We start from the raw sequence: 21,509 nt of genomic DNA, 5'->3' as shown, positions 1-21,509 counted from the left end.
GCACTTTGGTGGAGGGTGTGTCACTGTGGGTTGTACTCCGAGATTATTTCTAACTCCACTCACCTGTTCACCTGCTCGTTTGGCTTAGGACCATGGTGTGGGGTGAATGTCGGAAGTGAAACTCTCTGTTGACCGCTTCGCTTTGAAACATTACATGATGAAATCTGTGTGCTTTGTTTTGTTATCTTTAATATTACGTCTGTAAGTTATTGGAGCTGCATCGCTATGATGAAGTAATAAATGTGACAGAGCCTCGGAAAACAAGAATGGATGTTTATTGTGCGCATCAACAATTATCTTCCGTATTTAGCCCACTGCGGCTCATTGAACTATTAAGTGATCGCCAGTTTAGCCGCAATATACGCTATAAAACTAACTGACTGACAGACTGATTTTGGACCCCAACAATTCATTATTCCAGATGACCCTGACCTGGAGGAATTCCAACTGGAAATAGAGGAATCCAAACTACAGACGAGTGTCCAATGCACACCCACGCCAGGTAACTTAAATTATCTTTTCGTTGATGTGATGAATTATCAACTGGATTGCAGCAACTATAAGGAACCATTCACAGTTTGTTTATCTACAGCTGATGATTTGTATGTCTGCAGGTCCTTTCCGTCCCTGCGACTCTCTGTTGGGAAGCTGGCTGGTTCGTGTGGGATTGTGGTCCATCTCTCTGGTGTCTCTGCTGGGGAACTCCCTCTTGCTCCTGTCCCTCTTCGGCTCACCCGGCTACCTGTCGCCCCTCCGCTTCACTGTGGCCTGTATGGGTGCTTCCAATCTGCTGACAGGTGTGTGTACATGCACGCTGACCCTTGTGGATGCTCTTACCCTTGGAGAGTTTGGCCACCATGGTGCCCGCTGGGAGGGCGGTCCCGGTTGTCAGGCAACAGGATGGGTCTGGGTGTTTGCATCTGAGGCGAGTGTGCTGCTTCTGACTCTTGCAGCTGTGCAGTGCGGCGTGAGCGTGACGTGCGCCCGGGCATATGGGAAGTCCCCGTCCCTCGGAAGTGTACGCACATGTGCACTTTTCTGCCTCACTCTTTCCCTGACCCTGGCCTCTCTCCCACTCACAGGAGTTGGGGAATATGGATCCTCACCTTTCTGCCTTCCCTCACCCCTACCACCCCCATCCTCTCGGCTGCCATCTTCCCTGGGCTTCCCCTTGGCACTCATTATGATGAACACCCTGTGCTTGCTTATAGTCACAGGTTCATACATCCGCCTTTACTGGGAGTTACTTCGGGGGGAGTGTGAGGGCTTGTGGGACTGTGCCATGATCAAACATGTTGCCTGGCTGATATTCACCAATGGCCTCCTCTACGTACCAGTAGCTTTCCTCTCCCTCTGTTCCCTTTTAGGTCTCCTCTCTCTAGGGGAAGAGGTGCTAAAATCAGTCCTCTTGCTCCTCCAGCCCTTGCCTGCCTGCCTCAACCCCCTCCTTTTTCTCCTCTTCACACGTGATCACTCCCAGTTTTTCTTCTGGCCTCGCCCCAAAGCACGTCCACAGCTACGCCGGGACCGCACCCTGGACTCGCTGGTTTCTGTGGAGACAGAGAAGAGCTCCTGCTCCGATTCGTCAACACAGGCATCACTCGCTGATGCTGATGCTCTGTACAGTGGGGGGTCCTCTCTCCAACCCCAACTGGATCCAATCCGATTTTCCCACTGCTCCTCTTCTTCGTCGGTTCCTCTTATCCCTTGCCAGATACCCACTCCTGCTGCCAGAGATAGAGACAGAGCAACAGAACGAGGAAGCCTGAACGATAATGAATGTCTGAGGAGTTTGGATCAAGATGTTATTCATAACACTTGTGCTCTGTATCACTCTACCATGACTCCCTCTCTCACCTCTTATCCATGAGCCTTTCAAGCTAGCTGTCTGAATAACTGGGACACTATGGACAGTCAAGGACCATAATCAAACAGCAGCAGCAAGACCATGGTCTGGGTAATTAATCCTCAAGCACCTCAGAATGAGTCCACACGGAGACTGCAGAGTACTCTAGAGAAATCTATGAGAACACAACTAAGTGCCTCCAAAAATGGAGAGTGCAACTAAAGGTTCCCTTCACAATAAAGACTATTTAAAAGGAGACACCACAATACAGCATGACTGTTAAAGTAAAGGACTATTTCAGACACTACTCAGTGGAATGCGTCAGTCATGGCACAGAGGTAACTCAAAGAAAAGCTGTTAACCACATGAAAAATCAAGGAGCATCAGACAAATCAATGGTTTAGCCAGGGGGGAATTTAGTTAGACCCAGTAGAATTTTAAGTGTAAATGTTTATACTGAAATGTGATCATGAGACATGCAACTTAGGGGTTACAGATTGTTTGGTTATATTTTAAGTGGAGTTATCTTATTTGTCTTTTTTAAAATATAAGTTCTATCCTATTGCTAAGATCTGTTTCAAATAAAGGGATTCATCATCAAAACACACCAGGACATTTTACCAGAGTAAGCTAACATTTTTCTCTCACAGAAATGTTACTGTCAGATATATTTCTCAGCAATTGTGTAACAATGGTTATAAAAATGTTATCCTTTATGTGGCAGCAAAATGCAACAGGAAACGGACTGCACATACAGTTTTATATGGTTTACATGTTTTTATCTCAAATATGCAACTCAGCCCATGAGGAGGCAAGCAGTCATACAGACTGAATGGGATGTAGCTATCTTTCTACAGACATTAGAGTAGGCTAGCAATATGTACATACAATGTAACTACCTCTGAACTAGCATGGTATTGACTCACTACAGCCTTATGATGTTTGTCTCCCTTTTTATATGATAAACAGCAAATATATAATTTTATATGTTAAGAAATAAATCCTTAGTTTGTAAAAAAAAAAAAAAACTTGTCTCACTATTTAGGATGTACATACTTTGTATACAACTGGTAAGCATATGTCTGAATAAAATTATTATCTTCATACGTTATATACATGAACCACTCTGCTTATGCAACTATTCTGAAACACACCTCCTATGCAAGTAGTTTTCAAAATAAACTTTAATATAACAACACAAACTAACATTTACATATAAACATTTTTAAAATATGTAGATATTTCTGAAGAAGATGAATGCATACATGGGAAATGGAAGTAGGCATTAGCACTAAATTTAAATTTGAATACACTCCTTAGAAGAAGAGAGGAGAAATGGTGGCTCTAACAAGTGAGGTGGAAACTACACACAGGTTTTCTTTGCTGGCTCCTCTGCCTCCTGTTGTGCACTGAGCGCCTCTCTTTTGCGGGATGAAGCTTTCTGATCTGGAGTATTTTCTTTGTTGTCCTCCATGACTCCCTGGACAAGGAGAGATACAAACTATTTCAGACAATGGCAGCATTGCCCATCTATGCTTCTCCACATCCCAACACTGATAATCATATATAATATATTATGAATATAATATGATATGATGAATATAATATGAATCAAACAGGTTGCATCACGTTGTTGCATGCAAGTGAATATTAGTAGACAACATTAAATGAGGGGAGGACAGCTCCACCTTGTGGGAAAAAGCTCCATTACAATAAGCTACACTACACACAACTAATACAATGGCAGTACATTGCTGTGAAGAAAAGTGTCACTAATCATGCAAGCCACTAAGAGTAATGCAATCCACCTGAACGGTCAATACACAATGAAATTAAAAAGCTTTAAGAGGAAACTGATTTACAACCACATCACCTAGAGACCAGAGTGACTTACCGTGTTTTTCTGAACAGCATGTTCCTGTGTCCACTTCCTGGCCTTCTCCATGAACAGCTGTTTGTTGTATTTAAACTCTGACGACTGCATTCAAAATATGTGAGCGTCTCTTTACAGGCATATACGGTGAGGTTACACAATCATTCACAGTATGATCGAAATGCTTTCTTCTGTAATTTTAATATTGCAAGAGGATGAAAAGGACTAAAGGTGTTTCAGACCAATATATAAAAGAGTTATTCTAGCATTCAGAAAACCTGCGACTTCCGATAAAAAGGCATACTGACAAGCGTATTCAATTGTTTTCCAGGTACAAATTTTATGCATAGTATTAATAGTTCTCAGCCATTCTAATGTCCCAAAAAAGTATTTGATAAAGTGCTGTTGTCGCATATCGATATTAAGATCACACTAGTCACTAAATCAAAATTAACCATCACAGCATCATTGTGAATCCAAGCTGTTACTCTAAAAGATGACACATATCATTTTCTAACAGTGTGATATTTGTGGATATAAGATCACTTGTGACTCACTATATCAGCCATGAGTGGATCATCTGGATTGGGCTCAGCCATGAGCAGCTGAATGGAGGAGAGAACTGTGGAGATGTTTAGTGATGGCTTCCAGGCACCCTGAATAAAAATAAAGAGCAGGAAACATTAAATCTAACACATGTAAGCTGGTTTATAGCTGCATTTATATGACAGCAGACAAACAAACCCAGATAATTGAGGTGAAAAATATATAGTTTGTTTTGTGCTTGAAATCTTTAACAACCTTTGGCGGGAGTTTGAGGGCATCGTGGCAGATACGTCCTGAGTTGTCAATGTTTGGATGGTAGATGGGGGTCAAGAATCGTATTTTGGGAGGCTCAAATGGGTACCTTTCAAAGGAAAATGGCAGGTAAATCCAACAGTAGTGCAGTAACTGTTAATTGGTAGAGAAAACTACCTCATCAATGTTACCTCTCAGGGACCTTGATCTCCAAGGAGAAGAGGCCACATTCATAAGGAGTTCCTGATCCACCCACTATCTCTGCAAATGAGGAGAAGTGAAGAAAATGTATCATTGGGTAGACAAAGCAGATATTTAGCTAGGCACATATGTGGTACGATCATGAGAACAAATTTAAAATAATAAATTAAAAAATATTGAATATTGAATTGAGTGTGTCAGATACCTTATGTTACATTTGCCTGTTTTATTTACATGTGTTTCAGACATTCCTGGGTTGTTCTACTGGTTAATGCAGTAAAATTCATGTTAATAGATTTTCAAATGCTTGAGTGGTCATATTTGTGGTCAGTTGAACTGCACTGCATTACACTGACAGGTGTTTCTGTTATTTAGCCTACCTTCATTGAAATAAATGGGGTGGACACCTATCAGTATAAGGCAATACAATTCAACAGCAACACTGAACATCATCACCTTCATGAATGCAGGTTTTATTTCAAGACTGTTGGATTAGACTGCATTAGTTTTAACAAGGTGTGGCTAATAAATTGACACTGCATTATTTATCGTCTGGTCATGTCAGATGGACTGAATTTACTCACAGACAAAATATAAAATATCATGTCACTGATTGGAAAAGGTAGACTTTAATGACAAAGTGTATCTTTAATTGTTTTACATCCAGTAACAGAGAGTACATACGTGCTCGGAGGTCATCTATCCGCTCCTCCGTCTGCCAGCATGTTATTCCGGGAGGTGGCTCGGTGCTCAGCATCTGCAGTTCACGCTTCAAACGGGATGCTCTCTGCATTCTGCAAAGCGGAGAATGGAGTGAACTGTCTGGAGTCATGTAAGACAACTTTATCTTAAAAACAGGAACAGATTCTGGCTCCATGCTGGACATGTCATAACATTAATGTAGCTAATAACATCACGCGAGAGACTCAAACACTTTTTTTTTCAGCATCTAGATCACATTGGATTACGGCTAGATCAAAAACCACAAAACTCAAACTTGTCAAATCTGGTCTAGACTATTCAAGAGAGGCTAAAGACTCTGTAAAACACAGTTTCTGATTTGTGAAACCTTTATCCTATTTGTGAAAATGCAAAAAGGGGACATTTAACGGGGTTTTTTTTCTGCATCTAGACAGCATTAGACCCAGTCTAGATCAAAAACCACAAATCTCAGATTTGTCTAATCTGGTCTAGATTATTCCAGATAGGCTAAGGACCCTTTAAAACACAGTTTCGGATTCGTGAAACCTTTATCCTATTTGTGATTATGCAAAAAGGGACATTTCACTGCTTTTTTTCTGTATTTAGACCGCATTAGACCAGATCCAGCTAACGTCAGCGTCGTACTCGGTTTTATACTGGACCCAGTCGCAACAAATTTAACTGAAACAGGTGAAAAATATTTGTTAACTCGCTTAATGGTAATACATTTACAAAGTTACCCTTCACCCTGAGTGTTTACATTTACCGGTTAGCCTGTCTATCTTAACGTTTATTTAAGAACTAGCTGGCTCCTTACACACCTACCTAACGTTGGAGCTTTGGAAACATGAGTACAACTTTGTAAATCACCACACCGAAGATAAGACCTTGTTGTCTTGCTATAAAATCACATTCACTTACTCTGTATACCGTCTTTAAAGCCTGTTGTCCACTTCACAGCTGTTTACGTTAAACCAAATTTCAACGAACGCCGTGACTTCTGTTTTGAGTTTTCCCTCTCGCTGATGGCCTTCTTCTTCTTCTTCTTCTTCTGGTTTCCGGGCGGCGATTTGTCGCCCGCTCTCGCCCCCTACCGTTGAATGACGGTGAGACAGTCTCCCTCGGCCTGTTTGGAGAAGCTTCTAATTCCAGCTCCTTCATAGTAGTCTATGAGTAGGAGTAGCCTATAAAAATGAATTCCGCTCTGTATGTGTCAAACAAAGTCTATCTTAAGGGACTTGATCCATCTGTCTATATCATGGGGATAGTTCAGAGCTGAACCCTGACACTATGTGATGATTTTTTAGGTTTACCTAGTAGATGCACATTTATTTACAGCATATTCATTGCTTGTAATTTGTAACCACGTTTAAAAACCCAATTGCTACTTTTATGTATTATTTTTTTACTTTCTATACTTTACTATTCTAATATTTATATTTTACTGTGTAAATACATTTTATAGGTATACAATGTGTTACCATGTATATCAAGCATGTTGCCACAAAACTGTCCTTCAACATGAACAAAGTTCTATCTGATCCAATCTTAGTCCATAGTGTTTTATTTAAGTAACAGCAGCATTATTTGATTTGCTTATTTGATTTTGTTTTACAAATACAGTGGGGTCCAAAAGTCTGAAACCACTTTGCCAAAGATTTTGGTGTAGGCTAATGGACATGCAACAGTGAGGCCAGTGTTCATTGTTTTGAACATTTGGCTTTACATATACTCGCTACATTGGGATTTATAATGATATAATAAAAGTGTATAGTGTAAAGTGTATCTCAGAGTGTACCATTGTGTAATTCCATCAAGGAAATATTCAACAAAGCAGTTAGATGACACAGTTCTGATTATGTGCAGAGCTTTTCCAACTTGAAAAGATACACTATGAAAAACTAGTTCAAACATACAAAGTCTCACAATCACAGAAGTAGGGTAGAGCATACACAATTTCTTATTTTAAGGCAGTGGCGTAGATAGCCTGAAAAGTAATGTGTTTGTGTTGTTTGTCCTCCATTCTGACATCAGTGAAGCCAGATTCTCTCAGAGCTGCCATGTAGGCCTCCGGACGCCAGTTTTCCCCTGGAAACACTCGCTTTGCTGCAAGAGCAGCTACACTGGACAGCCTCAGCGAGGTCACCATCAGGCCTCCTGAGGGGGTTCAAGAAGGAGAAGGGAGAGAAAAAATGACAGTGATTGCTCAGAAAGTCAAAACTAAGAGTAAGAGAGAATCTCCAGACCATCTGACACAGGTTTTAATTTGGATGACGAACATCTCTCACTGTTACAATGTCATATCCTACCTGGTTTCATTACCCGGTGAATCTCTGAAGATCCTTTCTTGAGGTCAGGCCAGAAGTAGTAGCAGTTACAGTGGAAGACTTTATCCACACTGCTGTCTGCCAGCGGCAATGCTGCGACATCACAGTGATGTAGTGTCACTTTCCCACGTGCCACAAGTTCCTTCAGTCGTTCACTTGCCATCTGTAAGAGAAGAACAAGAGAAATATTATACTATTCCAAAAGTGAGTAATGCCTCCTCTTCAAATAAATGTTGTCAGAGTAGCAGTTATACTTTTCTCAGTTTTTGTCTGCCTGTCTGCCAGTGGGTTCTTCTGCCTCATTCTTAATTAGTGCTCTTTACGGGGAGGCTCACAGTTCACATGTGGTTGGTTTAGACAGACTTGAGCTCTTTACATCTATAAAAATATTATGGTATACTTTATTCCTTTGAGGCAATCTTTTTCTTACATACTTGAGGACATACATGCATTGAATTTACACACTTCATTCCACTCTGTCAGAAGTCATACTTCACCTGATGCATGTACTCTGAGTAATCCACCCCTATAAGGCGGCCTGTGGGCTCTGTTAGCAGTTTGGCTGCTGACTGTAGACCCAAACCCGGGCCGTGACCCAGTTCCAGCACTGTGTCCCCCGGCTGGATCCCACTCAGCCGCACAGCATTCTCCTCGAGGACCTGGTTGTACGTTTTGAGGAACTTACTGACCAGCCATCCTACTACTGATCGCGTTGGGTGGCCCAGCTGTTCCCCCACTTTTTGAGCCCACATCACTGGAGGAATATGACAGAAAAAACAAGTAGGCATTTCTTTTTATTTTACTAAACTATTTCAGAGGTTTACATCCACAAAATGCAATAGAAAACATTGTAACAAGCCTTGTCAGTGACTTCATATTTCACATATCTTGACAATCTTAAACACTGGTCTTCTATTAGTGTGGGGGATCACGCTACTATATACAGTACATTGTTGACTAAATAATTAGGACATAATAAACTTTGTGTAATACTTATACAACCTTTTTCCCGGAAAACAAATATGTATACATTCTGACCCAGATACTTCAACTTCAACCTCACCCCTACATGTGGGGATCAAATAAAGATTTTGATAAACTGTGTTGGTTGAAACCTTTTATATTAGCATTTATGTCATTCTTAGTTGGACTTTGATTCGCCTCCTTCAACGTTGTACATAGTTAATGTTTAATATGCCCTATGACCAAAAGGCAAAAGCTGTCAGAGAAAAGGTAGACTTTTGTCTGACTGTTTGTCGAATTTGGATAGGCTGTTGGCTATTGTTATCATCATCAGTGTTGTTATTATTATTATTATTATCATTATGTAATCATTTTCAAAGATTTTATCGTAGGCTAGTCCAAAACAGAGATTGGCCACTGGGTGTTATTGTGGCCCCTGAAACAAGGATGTTATTCTAACATACATATCCCCTTATATTGTAAATACTTCAACATGATGTCACTGTATCGTACTCTAAAGACACTTTGTCCAGGCACGTGCTTGTGGGAAACGGTGTTGTAGTATTTCTGTCCTATAAACAGACTCTGGGTGAAAGTACTTTCCATAGCGGAAAGGCTTTAAGGTCGTCATATTTCCCCCGAACCGAAGTAACCTTAATGTCTTTGGTGCTGCTTCCCTGTATTAACATCTTACCTTTTCCCGTGCAGAGGGACGTTCGTCCGCTCAGGTCTAACTGCAGCAGGTTTGTTCGGTCTTCCTGTAAGTCAAATGAGGAGGAGCTCCGAAGTCTATTTCTGTGTCATCAGCGCACGCGCTATTCTGGTCCACTTTTCACACTCCCAAGTGTTTTCTTTAATCACCCACTTCCTGAAATTCTGATTTAGGTTTCCCACCACAATAACTGTTCATTCAAATATTTAATGGACGGAAGTGTGAATAAACACTACAATAGATTTTCCTGAAGACATTACTGACACACCGCTCCTTTAGTACTGTGCCCCCTGTTACTGATCAAGCACAGTCAAATGTTTTTGGAAATGTCCTCCGCCGTCGCTTCCTCCAATCAGCCTATTTTGCACACACCCCCAGCAAGGATTGTGTTTCTTTCGTTTTCATTTCCCGGAAGGGTCGAATGTAAAATTAAACAGTATGGTTGTGTCTTAATTCTTCGAAAGTAATTTGAAATCTTTATTTAAAATGGAATTCGGGGAGGTTTAACCTGAAGTTTATTTCAATTTATTGGACGAGTTTTTGTCTCTGCTTACGAGGAAATCATCCCAGTTTTTTTTTTTTTTTAAATTTTGTTACAGATACAGATAATTTCAATGGAGACCGTTTCCCCGCCACCTTTGGTCAAGGTAATTTCAGGTCGCAGGAGCAACCACTTTAACGATGTGTTGTCTTTAAAAAGCAAAGATGGAGCATAACTGTAGTTTTGTTGTTTTATGAGATGAAGTGTGTGTGAATTGTAAGTAAGTTGCTTTTATTGAAAACTCGCTTGGTAAATCATTTAAAATTCTGCTCTGTACTGCTGTTTTTATGTTGTGCATAATAAGTGAGTGTGTGTGTACTAAAGGGGCATGTGTGTTCGTGTTGTGCAGCAAGAAAACAGAGAAAATAGTCCATCCATAACGCATGGAAGGCAAGTCAACATTGCTCCCAGTGTGCATCAATCCACCCGTAACCAGCTTCCTCTGGCCACTGCTCCCACTCAGGAAGACCTGTGGCATCTACCTGGACGGCTGCGTGAGTCAAACTCTCTTCTCTGTTTGACATATGCTTTGTTCACCTGGGAGATCCCGTCCCACATAACATGCAATGACTGCAGCACCCTCTACCAGCACACACTGTGTGTTTTTGAATTATGTGGGTTTATTTTCTAGGAATAAACCCATCTCTGTGGGATAAGGAGGATGTTGCCCACTGGCTCCACTGGGCTCAGAAGGAGTACTCACTGCGCCGGCCAGAAAAGGGGCGCTTCGAGATGAACGGCCGAGCCCTGTGCCTGCTCACCAAAGAAGACTTCAGACGCCGCTGCCCCAGCGCAGGTAGGAATGTGTGTGTAGGCAAAAAGAGAGCACGCTGACTGATTTTGTGCTGGTGTTTTTCATGTGCACTCCCTGGTTTTCTGTAGGTGATGTTCTGTATGAGATCCTTCAGTGTGTGAAACAACAAAGGAGGAGTGTTGTCTGTGACCCTCCTCAAAATACATGTCCCACCCTGGCAAATGGACAAAGTCAGAGTCCAATCAGCTTCAAGATCACCACTCACAGCGCCCCAGAGCCTCAGCCTCCCACAGTCAATGACACCCAAGGTCAGTAAAGTCTAAGAGTAGATTTCTGAACATATTCATAATCAGTCAGAATCAGAATCAGCTTTACTGACCAAGTATGTTGACACATGGAAGGAAATTGACTCAGATTCTCAGTAATGCAAGGTTATTTCCTAAAGATCTTAGAGACTCTCAGGGGTTGTATTTTTCAAGCAGAGGAATATGTATTTGATCCAAGGTTGTGCAGGGTTGTGATTTTGTAAACCAGCAGCAACACTTTGAAATCTACTCTATACATGACGGTGTAAAGATTTAAGAACAGGACGGTCTGGCTGTCTTTTGTTTTTAGAAAACCAGACAAGAGACTGTTACAATAGCTCACCCTGCTGGGGATGAAGGCATGAATGAGTAACTCTCAATATACTTAAACACACAGATATATACATAAAGAAAGATGTAATCAATTCTAAACATATAGCTATTATATAAAGACAAGCTCCGATCAACAAACTATCTATACTCTGTACAGGGCAGATTGTTTTGTACTGTATCTACAGGATAGTTGTACAGACTGTAGTGCTACTGCAGTAGTAATAAGAGCACACACACATAAATACACCTTGTCCACACACAGTAGGTTGCTCTCCTTTGTGGCATATCAAATCAAACTTGTTTATCATGGTTTGATTGTGGTTGAAATACTTCCTGATCAGTCACATGTACATGTGCAAACACATACAGGAATTCATGCTCTCTCCTGCGTTTGTTTTGCTCTACTTGAGAGGACATTCATCCACTTCTTATTCATGAACTCTGAAACCTAACTCTGATCAGTGCATGCCTACCATCAACCCATATGCAAATCAAACTAAACTAAAATGTACCTGCCACTATCCTTTTTATTATTGATACGCGGACCAGTGGCTTGCCAGGTGGGTGGTTTAAAGGATTGCGCTGCATCATATCTAATGTGCTATATTTTGTATGTAAATTGTTTATTTGCAACTGCACCTATCAGATACATGCCGAGGAGCAAAAAGTGCAGCATTTCCTTGCAAAGTTGAAATGAAATGAAAATACGAAAGTACCGCCACCTCAATACTCTTCACAAGTACAGTACTTCGTTACTTTGCACTGGTGAGGGCATTTCACCCTTCGGTAGAGCAATACTAACACACACACATTCCTCGTTTGCTTCAACCATAACAAAAGCTTTCCATTACAGGAAGCTAGATGTTTAGTGGGTGCGTCGTGGTTACTTGGTAACCAGCGATCTTATAACTCCAGAGTCCAGAAAAATTACTTTGTTCTTCCTCCTGTATTCAAGTAATAAAATGGCCTCATGTTAAATACTGAATTAACTTTCATGACACACATTAATGTAGAGTCACTTTTGCTTTCAGTTTAGCTTTTACTCACAGTTCCTCATATTTCTCTCTCACAGTTTCCCTCGCTTTCACCAATGCAGTGTCGGCAGCTATCATAACCACTGTGAGCAGCCAGCCAGAGCCAGTGTCACCTCTCAGAGATCATCCCTTGATCTTTTACACTTACCCTGCTCCAATCACACATATTAGTGGGTATTTCAAACTACTATACCACAAATATTGTGGCCGGCAGTTTACTGCGATGTCTGATTTTCTGTCCCTCTCTTTTTGTTGCTCTCTCTATGTTCCTCTCTCTCCCTGTTTGATGGATCAGCTGCTGTCCCTACAATGCCCCACAGCCAGGTTCAGTGTCGTCCTCAAACGGAGAGAACCCTCCAGGAGCCCCTCAACCTGTCCAGTCGAGAGAAGCCACGGAGCCCACTGCACAAAGCCAACGGCCGCATCCCAGGTACTGTTAGGTTCATTTTTTAAAAGCTGCACTACAGTGTGCCCTCAGAAAATTTCAACGATGTACCCCTTCCCTGTATGTTTGACCTACTTATACAAAATTCGTTAGGCACATGTAAAATCCCAAGACTTACAAAAAAGCTTCAAACTTTATATGTTTGATGACAGTCCAGGCCTGAAGGCATCTACAGGCCACTATTGAGTTATAATCATAGCACCATATATGGTGACAGGAAATGTCATGTCTTACAATTTGATGTACTTCTCGTAGTTGGATTGACCACACCCACTTCAAACTTGGTCAGAGAGCTCTTACAACCCTGATGATGCTTTACTGTGGATATTGTGAGTTTTCATTGAATTCTGTGGCGGCACGGCAAAATCCCCCCCCCCCCCCCCCCCCCAACCGGAGGTTCTTGTTGAGGGCTCAAAAACACATGAAACTTGGCACACACGCTAGAAATGGCAAAAAATTGACATGACATCTGGCATGGGTATCAGAATTGGGTGAGGCAAAATGACTTGTTACACTTGAACGTCTCACTCATCAGTATGGTGTCTGATGGTTGCGAAAATGCACGGCTGCCTCCTCCGAGCACCCCCAACATGTGCAACAGTGTTTTTGACACACTATTAGCTTTTAGAAATCCAGTCTCAGAGCAGCATATGAATGATTTGTCTTGCCAACTGCTGAATAGAGATTGTAGAGATTGATGTCTCTTTAATCCTAAGCCTTATTGTTGTTTTAATCATTGCCAGAGTGCAGACTTCTGTGGGACTATGTGTATCAGCTACTGTGTGACGACCGTTACCAAGAATACATACGATGGGAAGACCAGGACAGCCTGGTGTTCAGGGTGGTCGACCCCAATGGACTGGCACGTCTCTGGGGAAACCACAAGGTGAGCACATACTGTAGGTCTGCGTGGTCCATCTGACAGGGGACATGGCTGTAAATGGCGTCATGCAGACCCCTGATGATGTGTGATCCCTTTTTTTTTTTTTTTCTACAGAACCGAGACAATATGACCTATGAAAAAATGTCCCGTGCTTTGCGGCACTACTACAAGCTCAACATCATCAAAAAGGAGCGGGGACAAAAACTCCTCTTCAGGTCTCTGTCCCTTCCTCTTTCTCATTCAATGTCTCGTCTTTTCCCTCACAGCAGCTTGCTAAATATTTGTTATTGCCCCCTCTACGGCTCCCCTCAGGTTTCTGAAGCTCCCACAGGACATCAGGAAACAGCAGGCCGATCCAGCCGAGTCCCCAGAGCGCACTCCGCCTCCGGACGGGGACTTTCCAAACAGCAGTCCTGCACATGAGCTCAGTGAGGACCATTTTGAGGTTTCCCCTGATCGCGCTTCTCCAGAGACCCCTCCAACCGGTGATCCTGCGAGATAGAAAAAACAGCATTAAACGTGCCAAAAACAATACAACAAAAATCATTACAAAATACGAAGGAGATTGTGGTGTATTTATCTTCTGCTACAGAATGCACTTGGGTACATTGGGTGTGTTGTCAGGAATTTTTCCACTGTGATTGCTTTTCATTTTGCTGTGAATACAACACTAATGTTAAGGGACAAGGAATACTGAAAGAAATTACATTCAACCCGCAGAATAATCATCAGAACTCAAATTTCCCAGGCTTGCTGTACAGATAATGCACTTATTTTCTATATATACTATATGCTGTACATTTCGCAGGTAAGTGATGGAATTGTGAAATTGTTCCAGTAATTCTGTGTGTGTAATTTTTTTGAGTCCTCTTATGCAGGATGAGGCAGGAGGGATTATTAATGTTCACACTAAAATATTTGTGTGAATAGTTTGTCTGAGCCAGTTTTTACAAGTTGTTATTTCACAATAGTTTGCGCTTTATCAATCTTGTTGTAAAGTCAAAACTTGGTATCTGCAATGTTTTTCCTACTTTGTAAAATAAATATTTTGCATGTCATAAAAATGTTGTCAGTTGTTCTTTTCTTTCTTTATTTCTTTCTTTCTTTCTTTCTTGTACCCAAATTTGATAAATCAATTTATGTATAAAGTATATTTGATCAGGAATTTAGGCACCATATTGGTGGAGCATTGTCCCCAAAAAGACAGATCAAAAGTAGACGGTCCCTTTACTAACTAGGTTCGTGTTTTTGGCTAAATGTATCACTGGCAACATGTAAGGAAAACACACACACATTCACAGTACTGTGCACTCTGCACATGTTGAAGCAGGCATCTGTACCAGCAGGGGGCGCTGTGGTAGTATGGTAACCTGCGGCTCAGCAGCTGATACATATCTAACTCTAAGAGAAACAGAAATTGCCCAATCATTTTAATTTATTTTTAGATTTGTTTCAACTTATGAAACACATGCTAAGTTTGTGTCTTATTAATACCCTCAAGAGTCAGATGGAAGTATTGATGTTTGTTTCCTTGATTAGGTAATAGAGAAAAAACAAAACGAAAATTGGATCATAAAAGAATAAAAAGGGTACAGTTAAAGATTACAGAAACTTATATTTTCTGTTGAAACTAGTAACATTCAAAATTCAAAGATTTATTTGTCACACAGTCATATTTTTCAATGTAACTCAATAATGTATAATATGGTGCTTTAGTTGTCCTTTTCAAAACTGAAAAATTGTTTTTCTTTGAGTCTGTAAAAAAGTACTAAAATAAAGGGATTGTTAAAGTCAGTTTTTGTTGTACATTTGTTAAATTCTTCTTTTCATTTATTACTTCAGCATTTCCAAAAATATGGAGCGTTTCCTTTATTTAGAATCACATGGAAGCCAGTCTGAGATAAGCAGAACCAAAGCGTGTCAGTATTTAGAACTAGAAACAGACAAAAAGTCATTGACACTGTTGTATGTTATATCACATGGCCATGACCAATATGGTATGTCTAATTGAGATTTCTTTAAAAAGACCCACTTTTCATTGGAGAACTAATCTCACCCTGCTTTATCCCAGTCTTCCTTCTAAAGACGGTAGGATTTGTGCCACTGCACAAATGCTTGTCGCCATCTACGATTAAAACATTTAAAACTATTTGAAAAGCTTTGGAAAATGGCTCCAGGAGTTTCCAGTTGTCATTATGGTGAAGTTGCTCCATCTATCTCCTTCTCTGGATGTGGATTCATGGCTACCTACCAGTTAGGAGTCGCCCAGTGCTTCTTGAGTTATGCACCTTGGATACTGCGCACAGCACCCTCAGTTCTTGGTGCATCTGCTGGATCTCTGGTAGCAGTTACTGTGGTCTGTGAGATGAACCCAAGTAAGAGACTTTATCATTTGCTCTAAATCTGTTTGTGTAATAATTGTTTCTGACTCAAAGTTCTTTATTTCACAGTTACCATTCGGGATGAAATGCTGAATTTTGCCAAACAGGTGAACGCTTTTACACTTGGGCCGTTTAACCCCTCAATCAATGTATTCCATTGGTTAGAGTATGTTTTACGCAAACATCTTCCTCCGGATGCGCACCAATTGGCTAGTGGTCGTCTTTCTGTGGCAATGACCCGCCTGACCGATGGCAAGAACACTGTGATGTCTGAATTTCAGTCCAAAGAGGATGTCGTACAGGTGAGTTTGCACTACAGGTCCACACCTCACTGATTCGAGAGCAGTTTGGAAACCCAAAAATGGACACTTCAAATTGTTGTGTGTTGTCCCTAGGCTCTGCTATGTAGCTGTTTTGTGCCTGGCTACTGCGGTCTGCAGCCTCCGTCCTACAAAGGAGATGTGAGTATTTGATGCCCTTCTCACACACTCACTCTGAGCACATTGTTTGGCCTGCATCATAAACGTGATCTTATCTTGCAGTATTACGTAGATGGGGGTTTCACCAGCATGCAGCCTGTACTGTCTGGAACCTGCAGTCAAACCTTGACAGTTTCTCCATTCTCTGGAGACACCGATATCTGCCCCACAGAACCACTGTCCAGGTGGGAAATGGTAGTGAGTGGAGCCACCCTGAACATGAACATGGCCAACAGCTTCAGGGTCATCAATGCTCTTTACCCCATAGCTTTAGAGGTCAGACCCTTGTTGTATCTCACTGGATGCTAAACTCTAAATGTGAAGATCTCAGTCTGTCATTTTGATGAATCATTGTGAATGTACGGCATCTGTCTAACACACAAAGACTCTCTGAAAGACTATTTTGTAACATCTAATTGTGTTCCAGGAGCTGGAACAAGCCTACTACAGTGGCTACAAAGACGCCATTCATTTCCTTCTGCGTAATGGTGGGTAAAAATACAGGGGGAAATTACAGTTGTAAAGTCATTTATTTTTGTTACATACAGACTAAATCTGATCCACCTGTCTCATTTCTCTTTCATGTCTTTCCCCCCTCGTGTGCAGATCTTGCCCCATATATTATGATACAGAAACTATCCCAAGAGCAGCTCAACTATAACCAAGGTAAAACGTGGACGCATGTGAACACCGCCATAGAGGAAGATGAGGAGATGAACGCAAAAAAGAAGGAGGCTACGCTGACATCTTTTATAGGCAACACACACATGCAGACGATGCTGATGGGCGACTCAAACGGAAATCAAGCAGTTCAAGAATCTCCTCTCCATTTTGACATGGTAAAGAATGGTATGGCCAGCACTCTCTCTCTCTCTCTATCTCTCTCTCTCTCACACACACACACACACACACACACAGAGTTAACTACATTAAGATGAACAGCTTTTGTTGTCATTAGAGACGTTGCAGTATGTCTTGTTACTTTCAGAGCTGAGGCTGAACATTTATATTTGTTCCACTTACCCTCTGTAAAAAATTGCCTCTGTCAACATATGTGTTTCAGTTCTGCTGGGCAATCCCTTGACTTATGTGAGCATGTTCGGACTCCCTGCGAGAATCCTATCGTACCTACTCCTTCCTGTCATGCTGTGGTTTTACGTCGTACTCCAGAGCAGCCAGAGGTAACAAACACACTGAAAATATGGTACTTAACACAGGCAAGACTGATACCATTCTCATTCCTGTCTGGTATATTTAAGGCTTAGCATAAAGAAACAGGCATAAAACAATATAAGTCAGAGAGGCATCCACAATTATTCATCCACAGGTATTGTTTTGGTCATCGGTATGACTGACATAAATTTAACAATTACAAATGTGCTGTAATGACTTTCTGTCTTCTCTGTCTCCCTCAGAATAGAGCTGCTGTTCAGGCAGGCTCCAGAGTTGGTTTTCTGGACCTGGTGTACCATGAGATGTTATATCTTCTTCCTTTCCAACATATTTGTCCGTACTCTTAAGAAAAACATGGCCGACAGGTAAGACAGCATAGCATCCTTAAACACATTATTATCCTTGAAATTGTGTTTCATTCTTTCAGAATTACTATTTACCTATTTTGCTACTAATTCTAACTAAGATCAGCTGTTTCATGCTTATCTCAACCTGGTTGGACTCAGCTCGACTGGACTTGAATCATCTCTGTGTTTTAGGGTTATGCCCATCATCTTGTTCTTGCAGTGGCTGAAAATTACACTTCAAGAACAGAGTCACTCAACAGCTTGGAATAACTTTTCCTTTTCTGCCCATTCAGAAAATATCAAGCGTAGGAGTCTGCACTGACAGTCCATCGCTCCATCACAAGATTAAACCAAAATGACATTATGAGAAATCAACTAATTTTTTTTTTTTAGCTCAGCAAGCAGAAATGTAAACACTGTATTCTTAGTACATCAGGTTGCATGTTTTTATGTGAAGTTAAGCCTTTTTGAGTCCTTATTATCAGTCTACCATACAAGTCTTGAATGTTGAGTTTATTTTTATTTAAAGGCAACTTTATTTTACCTAAGCTGGTTAAAAAGGTTTTTCATACTTTTAAAATTGTGTCTATGTATCAGGTAAGTGCAGACCTCCACTAATCCATAGCTGTTGTGGTAATTGGTTCTTCTCCAGTCAACATTGTACCGGATTTGTGTTACAATATTTACAGTATATGAAGCTAACCGAACGTACTCCAAATGAGCAAGCAACAGGAATGAGGATAACTGATGTGGATGCTTACTCTGAAGTTTGGCGAAGGGTGGAAAGTCACGGGATAACCAAAATCAATTTCTTCCTTCAGCCCACATGAATATGCAGATATTGTGCGGTCACAATTACGCTTGTTTGGAATCTGAAAGCTTTGCTCTGATGAGGCACTGGGTAACAGGGTCTCAGAAACCAACATTTCTCCCTCTGATGAGGGCAACCTTGGTGGAGGTATAACTGCTGACTTAGCTTATGCTGTAGGGTACTGTACTATACTTTTTCCTATCTTATCTTAAGCTGCTCTTATAAAAAGTTTTTAATGCTGCTCTCTTTTCATGTTTTTTATGTTAATGTCACACAAATACTGTGCCCTGTGTATAATGTGTCTTTTGTTGTTTTTAAATGTGACCTGCACCCTGATCTATGGAGTACGGTATTCCGCTCATATGATGAAATGCATATTATGGTAGTGACGAATAAATCTGATTCTGATCCTGATTTTGAGATAGAATTATCAACATTGTTTAATATCTAAAATGCTAAGAACATTTTTTACAGCTTACAGTGAATTCTGTTTCCACTAAACAAAACAGACTGCTGATGGAAGATTGGATGCCAGTGGTTGATCAGCTGACTTGTGTGTAGAAAATCATGAATCCCACCATTTTTTAAATGGAACATCCCAGACAAAAACACTTGGGGTTTGAGCCAAGCTCCGAGTTTAGCTGCAGGGCACTTATCTGGAAGGTTCCTAAGTTTATGTTCACATGAGAGGTGATAACTAGTCCTGTGATGTGCTATTTGAACACTACACTCTTTCACTCCTTGTCTCCTTAAGTGTAAGCTGCCTCTGGTGCTTCCTCATTTCCAATTAGGAAATGGTTGCAGGAAATAATAAAAGAATTCAAACAAGTAATGCTGATGTAATTTGTAACTACGCACAATGATGCTTTTCCTGTTTTAGGAGCAAAAATCATTGACTTCCCTTGGCTCCATTGTGACATATTGTAACCAAAGCCAAAGTGTTTTTGGAATCCTGTTTGTGACTTCAAATGAATAAATGATGCTACCCTTGTTTTTCTCGTACCATGTATTTTTTATAGTTGCTGTTGATAGATATTAACTACCAGCCCATGCTTCCTGCCACTCTTAATTTGAGACACAATTAGCTATTAGCTATTTACTGCAGTTACTGCTGCTTTATATCAACTCTTTTAGGCCAACAAACATAATGGTTGACTCATTGGTTTGATTATGAAAGATATTCTAACATCTGATCACTTACATATGGCATCATCAGATGTAATACATATCTATTTTTATCATTGTATGTAGAATTGCATAAATATTGCAGTTTTTCCTAAGTTGAGGGGAGAGTCTCGCTTCTTTATGAAATGAAAACCAAACCCCCTCTTCACCCCTATTAGTTTTCATTAATTTACAGTGGCTTTCTCTTTTCTCTTCCTGTTTCTTATCATTTACTTAATGGATTTACTGATTTCAGAATGAAAACACTGACTTTTGACAATAACCGTCTGGACTGATATATTATTTTATAAAAAATACCCCTATGATGGAGCGTTGAGCAGTGTGGAGGATGGTACAGCTGGGGTGGGAATTAAGCATGCTGCTGTGATATCAAAAAGTCTACCAGATCTCTCAGCCAAACCCAGCCTGGAGAATACACTTCAAACAAACATAAAAACATTGTTTTTCTTTGAAATCCTTGAACCGAAGAAACACTTCAGAAATAAAATCTTCAATCAGAATTTGAGTCCGATGATTTGGATTCAACTTTGCACCTGTACCACCTTTGTAGACTATACCTGCTGTCTCCACTGACTGCAGGATACTTCTAGATTACAAAAACATGTGAAATACTGATTTCATAAAGCACTAAAAAAAAAAACTGTAGTAGCTGAAAAATAAGAATAAATGTATATCATGTTGAATCTGCTGACCACAATCCCACTGCAGACACACTTAAAAACAAACACCATAGACAGAAATATTTATCATAGATAGTAAAAAGTTGACAGGCAATGAAGGAAGAGAAAGGTGCAAGGAAGTCCTCCAGGCAGGGTTGAATCTGGGGTGTCGATGTTCACAGTCGGTGCCTTAACCCTCAAGCTACACCACATACTCACTTGATCAGCTAATCCACCTTTCACACTCCTGCCTGAATGGTAACATGTGTTGGCACGGGGCTGGGACAGACCATTTGATATCAGTGCTCCATGTTCTGACAGATGGCCTGTTACCTGTGGAGAGATCCTCTTATATAATGAGTGTGGATGGATCATACGGATAACACACACATCTGCTGCTGTCCAACACCAGCCACTGATCCACCCAGTCAGCTGGCTTTGTCAAGACAGAGCGAAAATACAGTGTGGGGTCTGTAAAACTGATAGGTGTCGGGGTCCATATGCAGGAGAAAAGAAATCACAAGTTTAATTGTGTCTCCTCTCTTCTCCTGGATTATCAAAGCCCATGAAAATTTGATTTGAAGAAATTACTGACACGGCTAAAATTAGAGCGCTGGAAGCCGCCTGTCTCTTTACTGATGATACCTCTAAAAGTAAATGACCTTTTCACTAATCCCGCTGGCAACAGGGTGAACAGAGCATATTTAGGTGATTTGACGGCACATGATCAGGTTGACAGGTGTTTGTCATAATGTTT

At 40.9% G+C, this 21,509-nt stretch overlaps 5 protein-coding genes across 8 annotated transcripts in view; 3 read left to right on the top strand and 2 right to left on the bottom strand.

Moving 5' to 3' along the window:
* lgr6 (leucine-rich repeat containing G protein-coupled receptor 6) overlaps positions 1–2,957 on the top strand; it is a 37,471-nt gene extending 34,514 nt beyond the window's left edge. Inside the window, exons 16-18 of the mRNA XM_087179006.1 lie at positions 89–95; positions 388–502; positions 615–2,957. Coding sequence (XP_087035132.1) covers positions 89–95; positions 388–502; positions 615–1,870 — 1,378 coding nt within the window. The 3' untranslated portion in view covers positions 1,871–2,957. The remainder of the gene's footprint in view (positions 1–88; positions 96–387; positions 503–614) is intronic.
* A 55-nt stretch (positions 2,958–3,012) lies between these two features.
* ube2t (ubiquitin-conjugating enzyme E2T (putative)) lies at positions 3,013–6,473 on the bottom strand. Its single transcript, XM_023425235.2, has 7 exons — positions 6,342–6,473; positions 5,403–5,512; positions 4,709–4,778; positions 4,521–4,626; positions 4,277–4,375; positions 3,741–3,824; positions 3,013–3,326 (listed from the first exon to the last, which is right to left on the bottom strand). The coding sequence occupies exons 2-7, from the start codon at positions 5,509–5,511 to the stop codon at positions 3,210–3,212; spliced, it is 585 nt and encodes a 194-aa protein (XP_023281003.1). The 5' UTR covers position 5,512; positions 6,342–6,473; the 3' UTR covers positions 3,013–3,209.
* Positions 6,474–6,966: 493 nt separating this feature from the next.
* Positions 6,967–9,712, bottom strand: LOC111669017 (uncharacterized). The gene is made up of 4 exons (XM_023425234.2): positions 9,405–9,712; positions 8,245–8,501; positions 7,730–7,910; positions 6,967–7,577 (listed from the first exon to the last, which is right to left on the bottom strand). Exons 2-4 carry the CDS (start codon positions 8,497–8,499, stop codon positions 7,381–7,383), a joined length of 633 nt encoding a protein of 210 aa, XP_023281002.1. The 5' UTR covers positions 8,500–8,501; positions 9,405–9,712; the 3' UTR covers positions 6,967–7,380.
* A 101-nt stretch (positions 9,713–9,813) lies between these two features.
* Positions 9,814–14,781, top strand: etv7 (ETS variant transcription factor 7). 3 transcript variants are annotated; one of them, XM_023425214.2, is made up of 9 exons: positions 9,814–10,069; positions 10,313–10,457; positions 10,595–10,759; positions 10,846–11,025; positions 12,452–12,559; positions 12,685–12,819; positions 13,578–13,720; positions 13,832–13,932; positions 14,030–14,781. In XM_023425214.2, exons 1-9 carry the CDS (start codon positions 10,037–10,039, stop codon positions 14,217–14,219), a joined length of 1,200 nt encoding a protein of 399 aa, XP_023280982.1. In that variant the 5' UTR covers positions 9,814–10,036; the 3' UTR covers positions 14,220–14,781. The 3 variants fall into 3 exon arrangements, with proteins under 3 accessions (XP_023280982.1, XP_023280980.1, XP_023280983.1); XM_023425212.2 differs by having other exon boundaries at positions 9,815–10,069; positions 12,428–12,559; XM_023425215.2 differs by lacking the exon at positions 12,452–12,559 and having other exon boundaries at positions 9,815–10,069.
* A 1,007-nt stretch (positions 14,782–15,788) lies between these two features.
* Positions 15,789–19,899, top strand: pnpla1 (patatin-like phospholipase domain containing 1). Of its 2 annotated transcripts, none has more exons than XM_023425211.1 (9): positions 15,789–16,092; positions 16,168–16,400; positions 16,494–16,559; positions 16,641–16,853; positions 17,005–17,065; positions 17,184–17,426; positions 17,641–17,758; positions 17,993–18,115; positions 18,391–19,899. In XM_023425211.1, the coding sequence occupies exons 1-9, from the start codon at positions 15,885–15,887 to the stop codon at positions 18,404–18,406; spliced, it is 1,281 nt and encodes a 426-aa protein (XP_023280979.1). In that variant the 5' UTR covers positions 15,789–15,884; the 3' UTR covers positions 18,407–19,899. The 2 variants fall into 2 exon arrangements, with proteins under 2 accessions (XP_023280979.1, XP_023280978.1); XM_023425210.1 differs by having other exon boundaries at positions 18,290–19,899.
* Positions 19,900–21,509: the final 1,610 nt, after the last annotated feature.

Source organism: Seriola lalandi, unplaced genomic scaffold, assembly GCF_002814215.2.
Source record: "Seriola lalandi dorsalis isolate HSWRI2012SDOR001 ecotype SW California unplaced genomic scaffold, Sedor1 jcf7180002054767, whole genome shotgun sequence".
In the NCBI taxonomy this organism is placed as follows: domain Eukaryota; kingdom Metazoa; phylum Chordata; class Actinopteri; order Carangiformes; family Carangidae; genus Seriola; species Seriola lalandi.
Note: the sequence above shows the minus strand (reverse complement) of the source record. Positions and strands in the feature narration are given on the sequence as shown.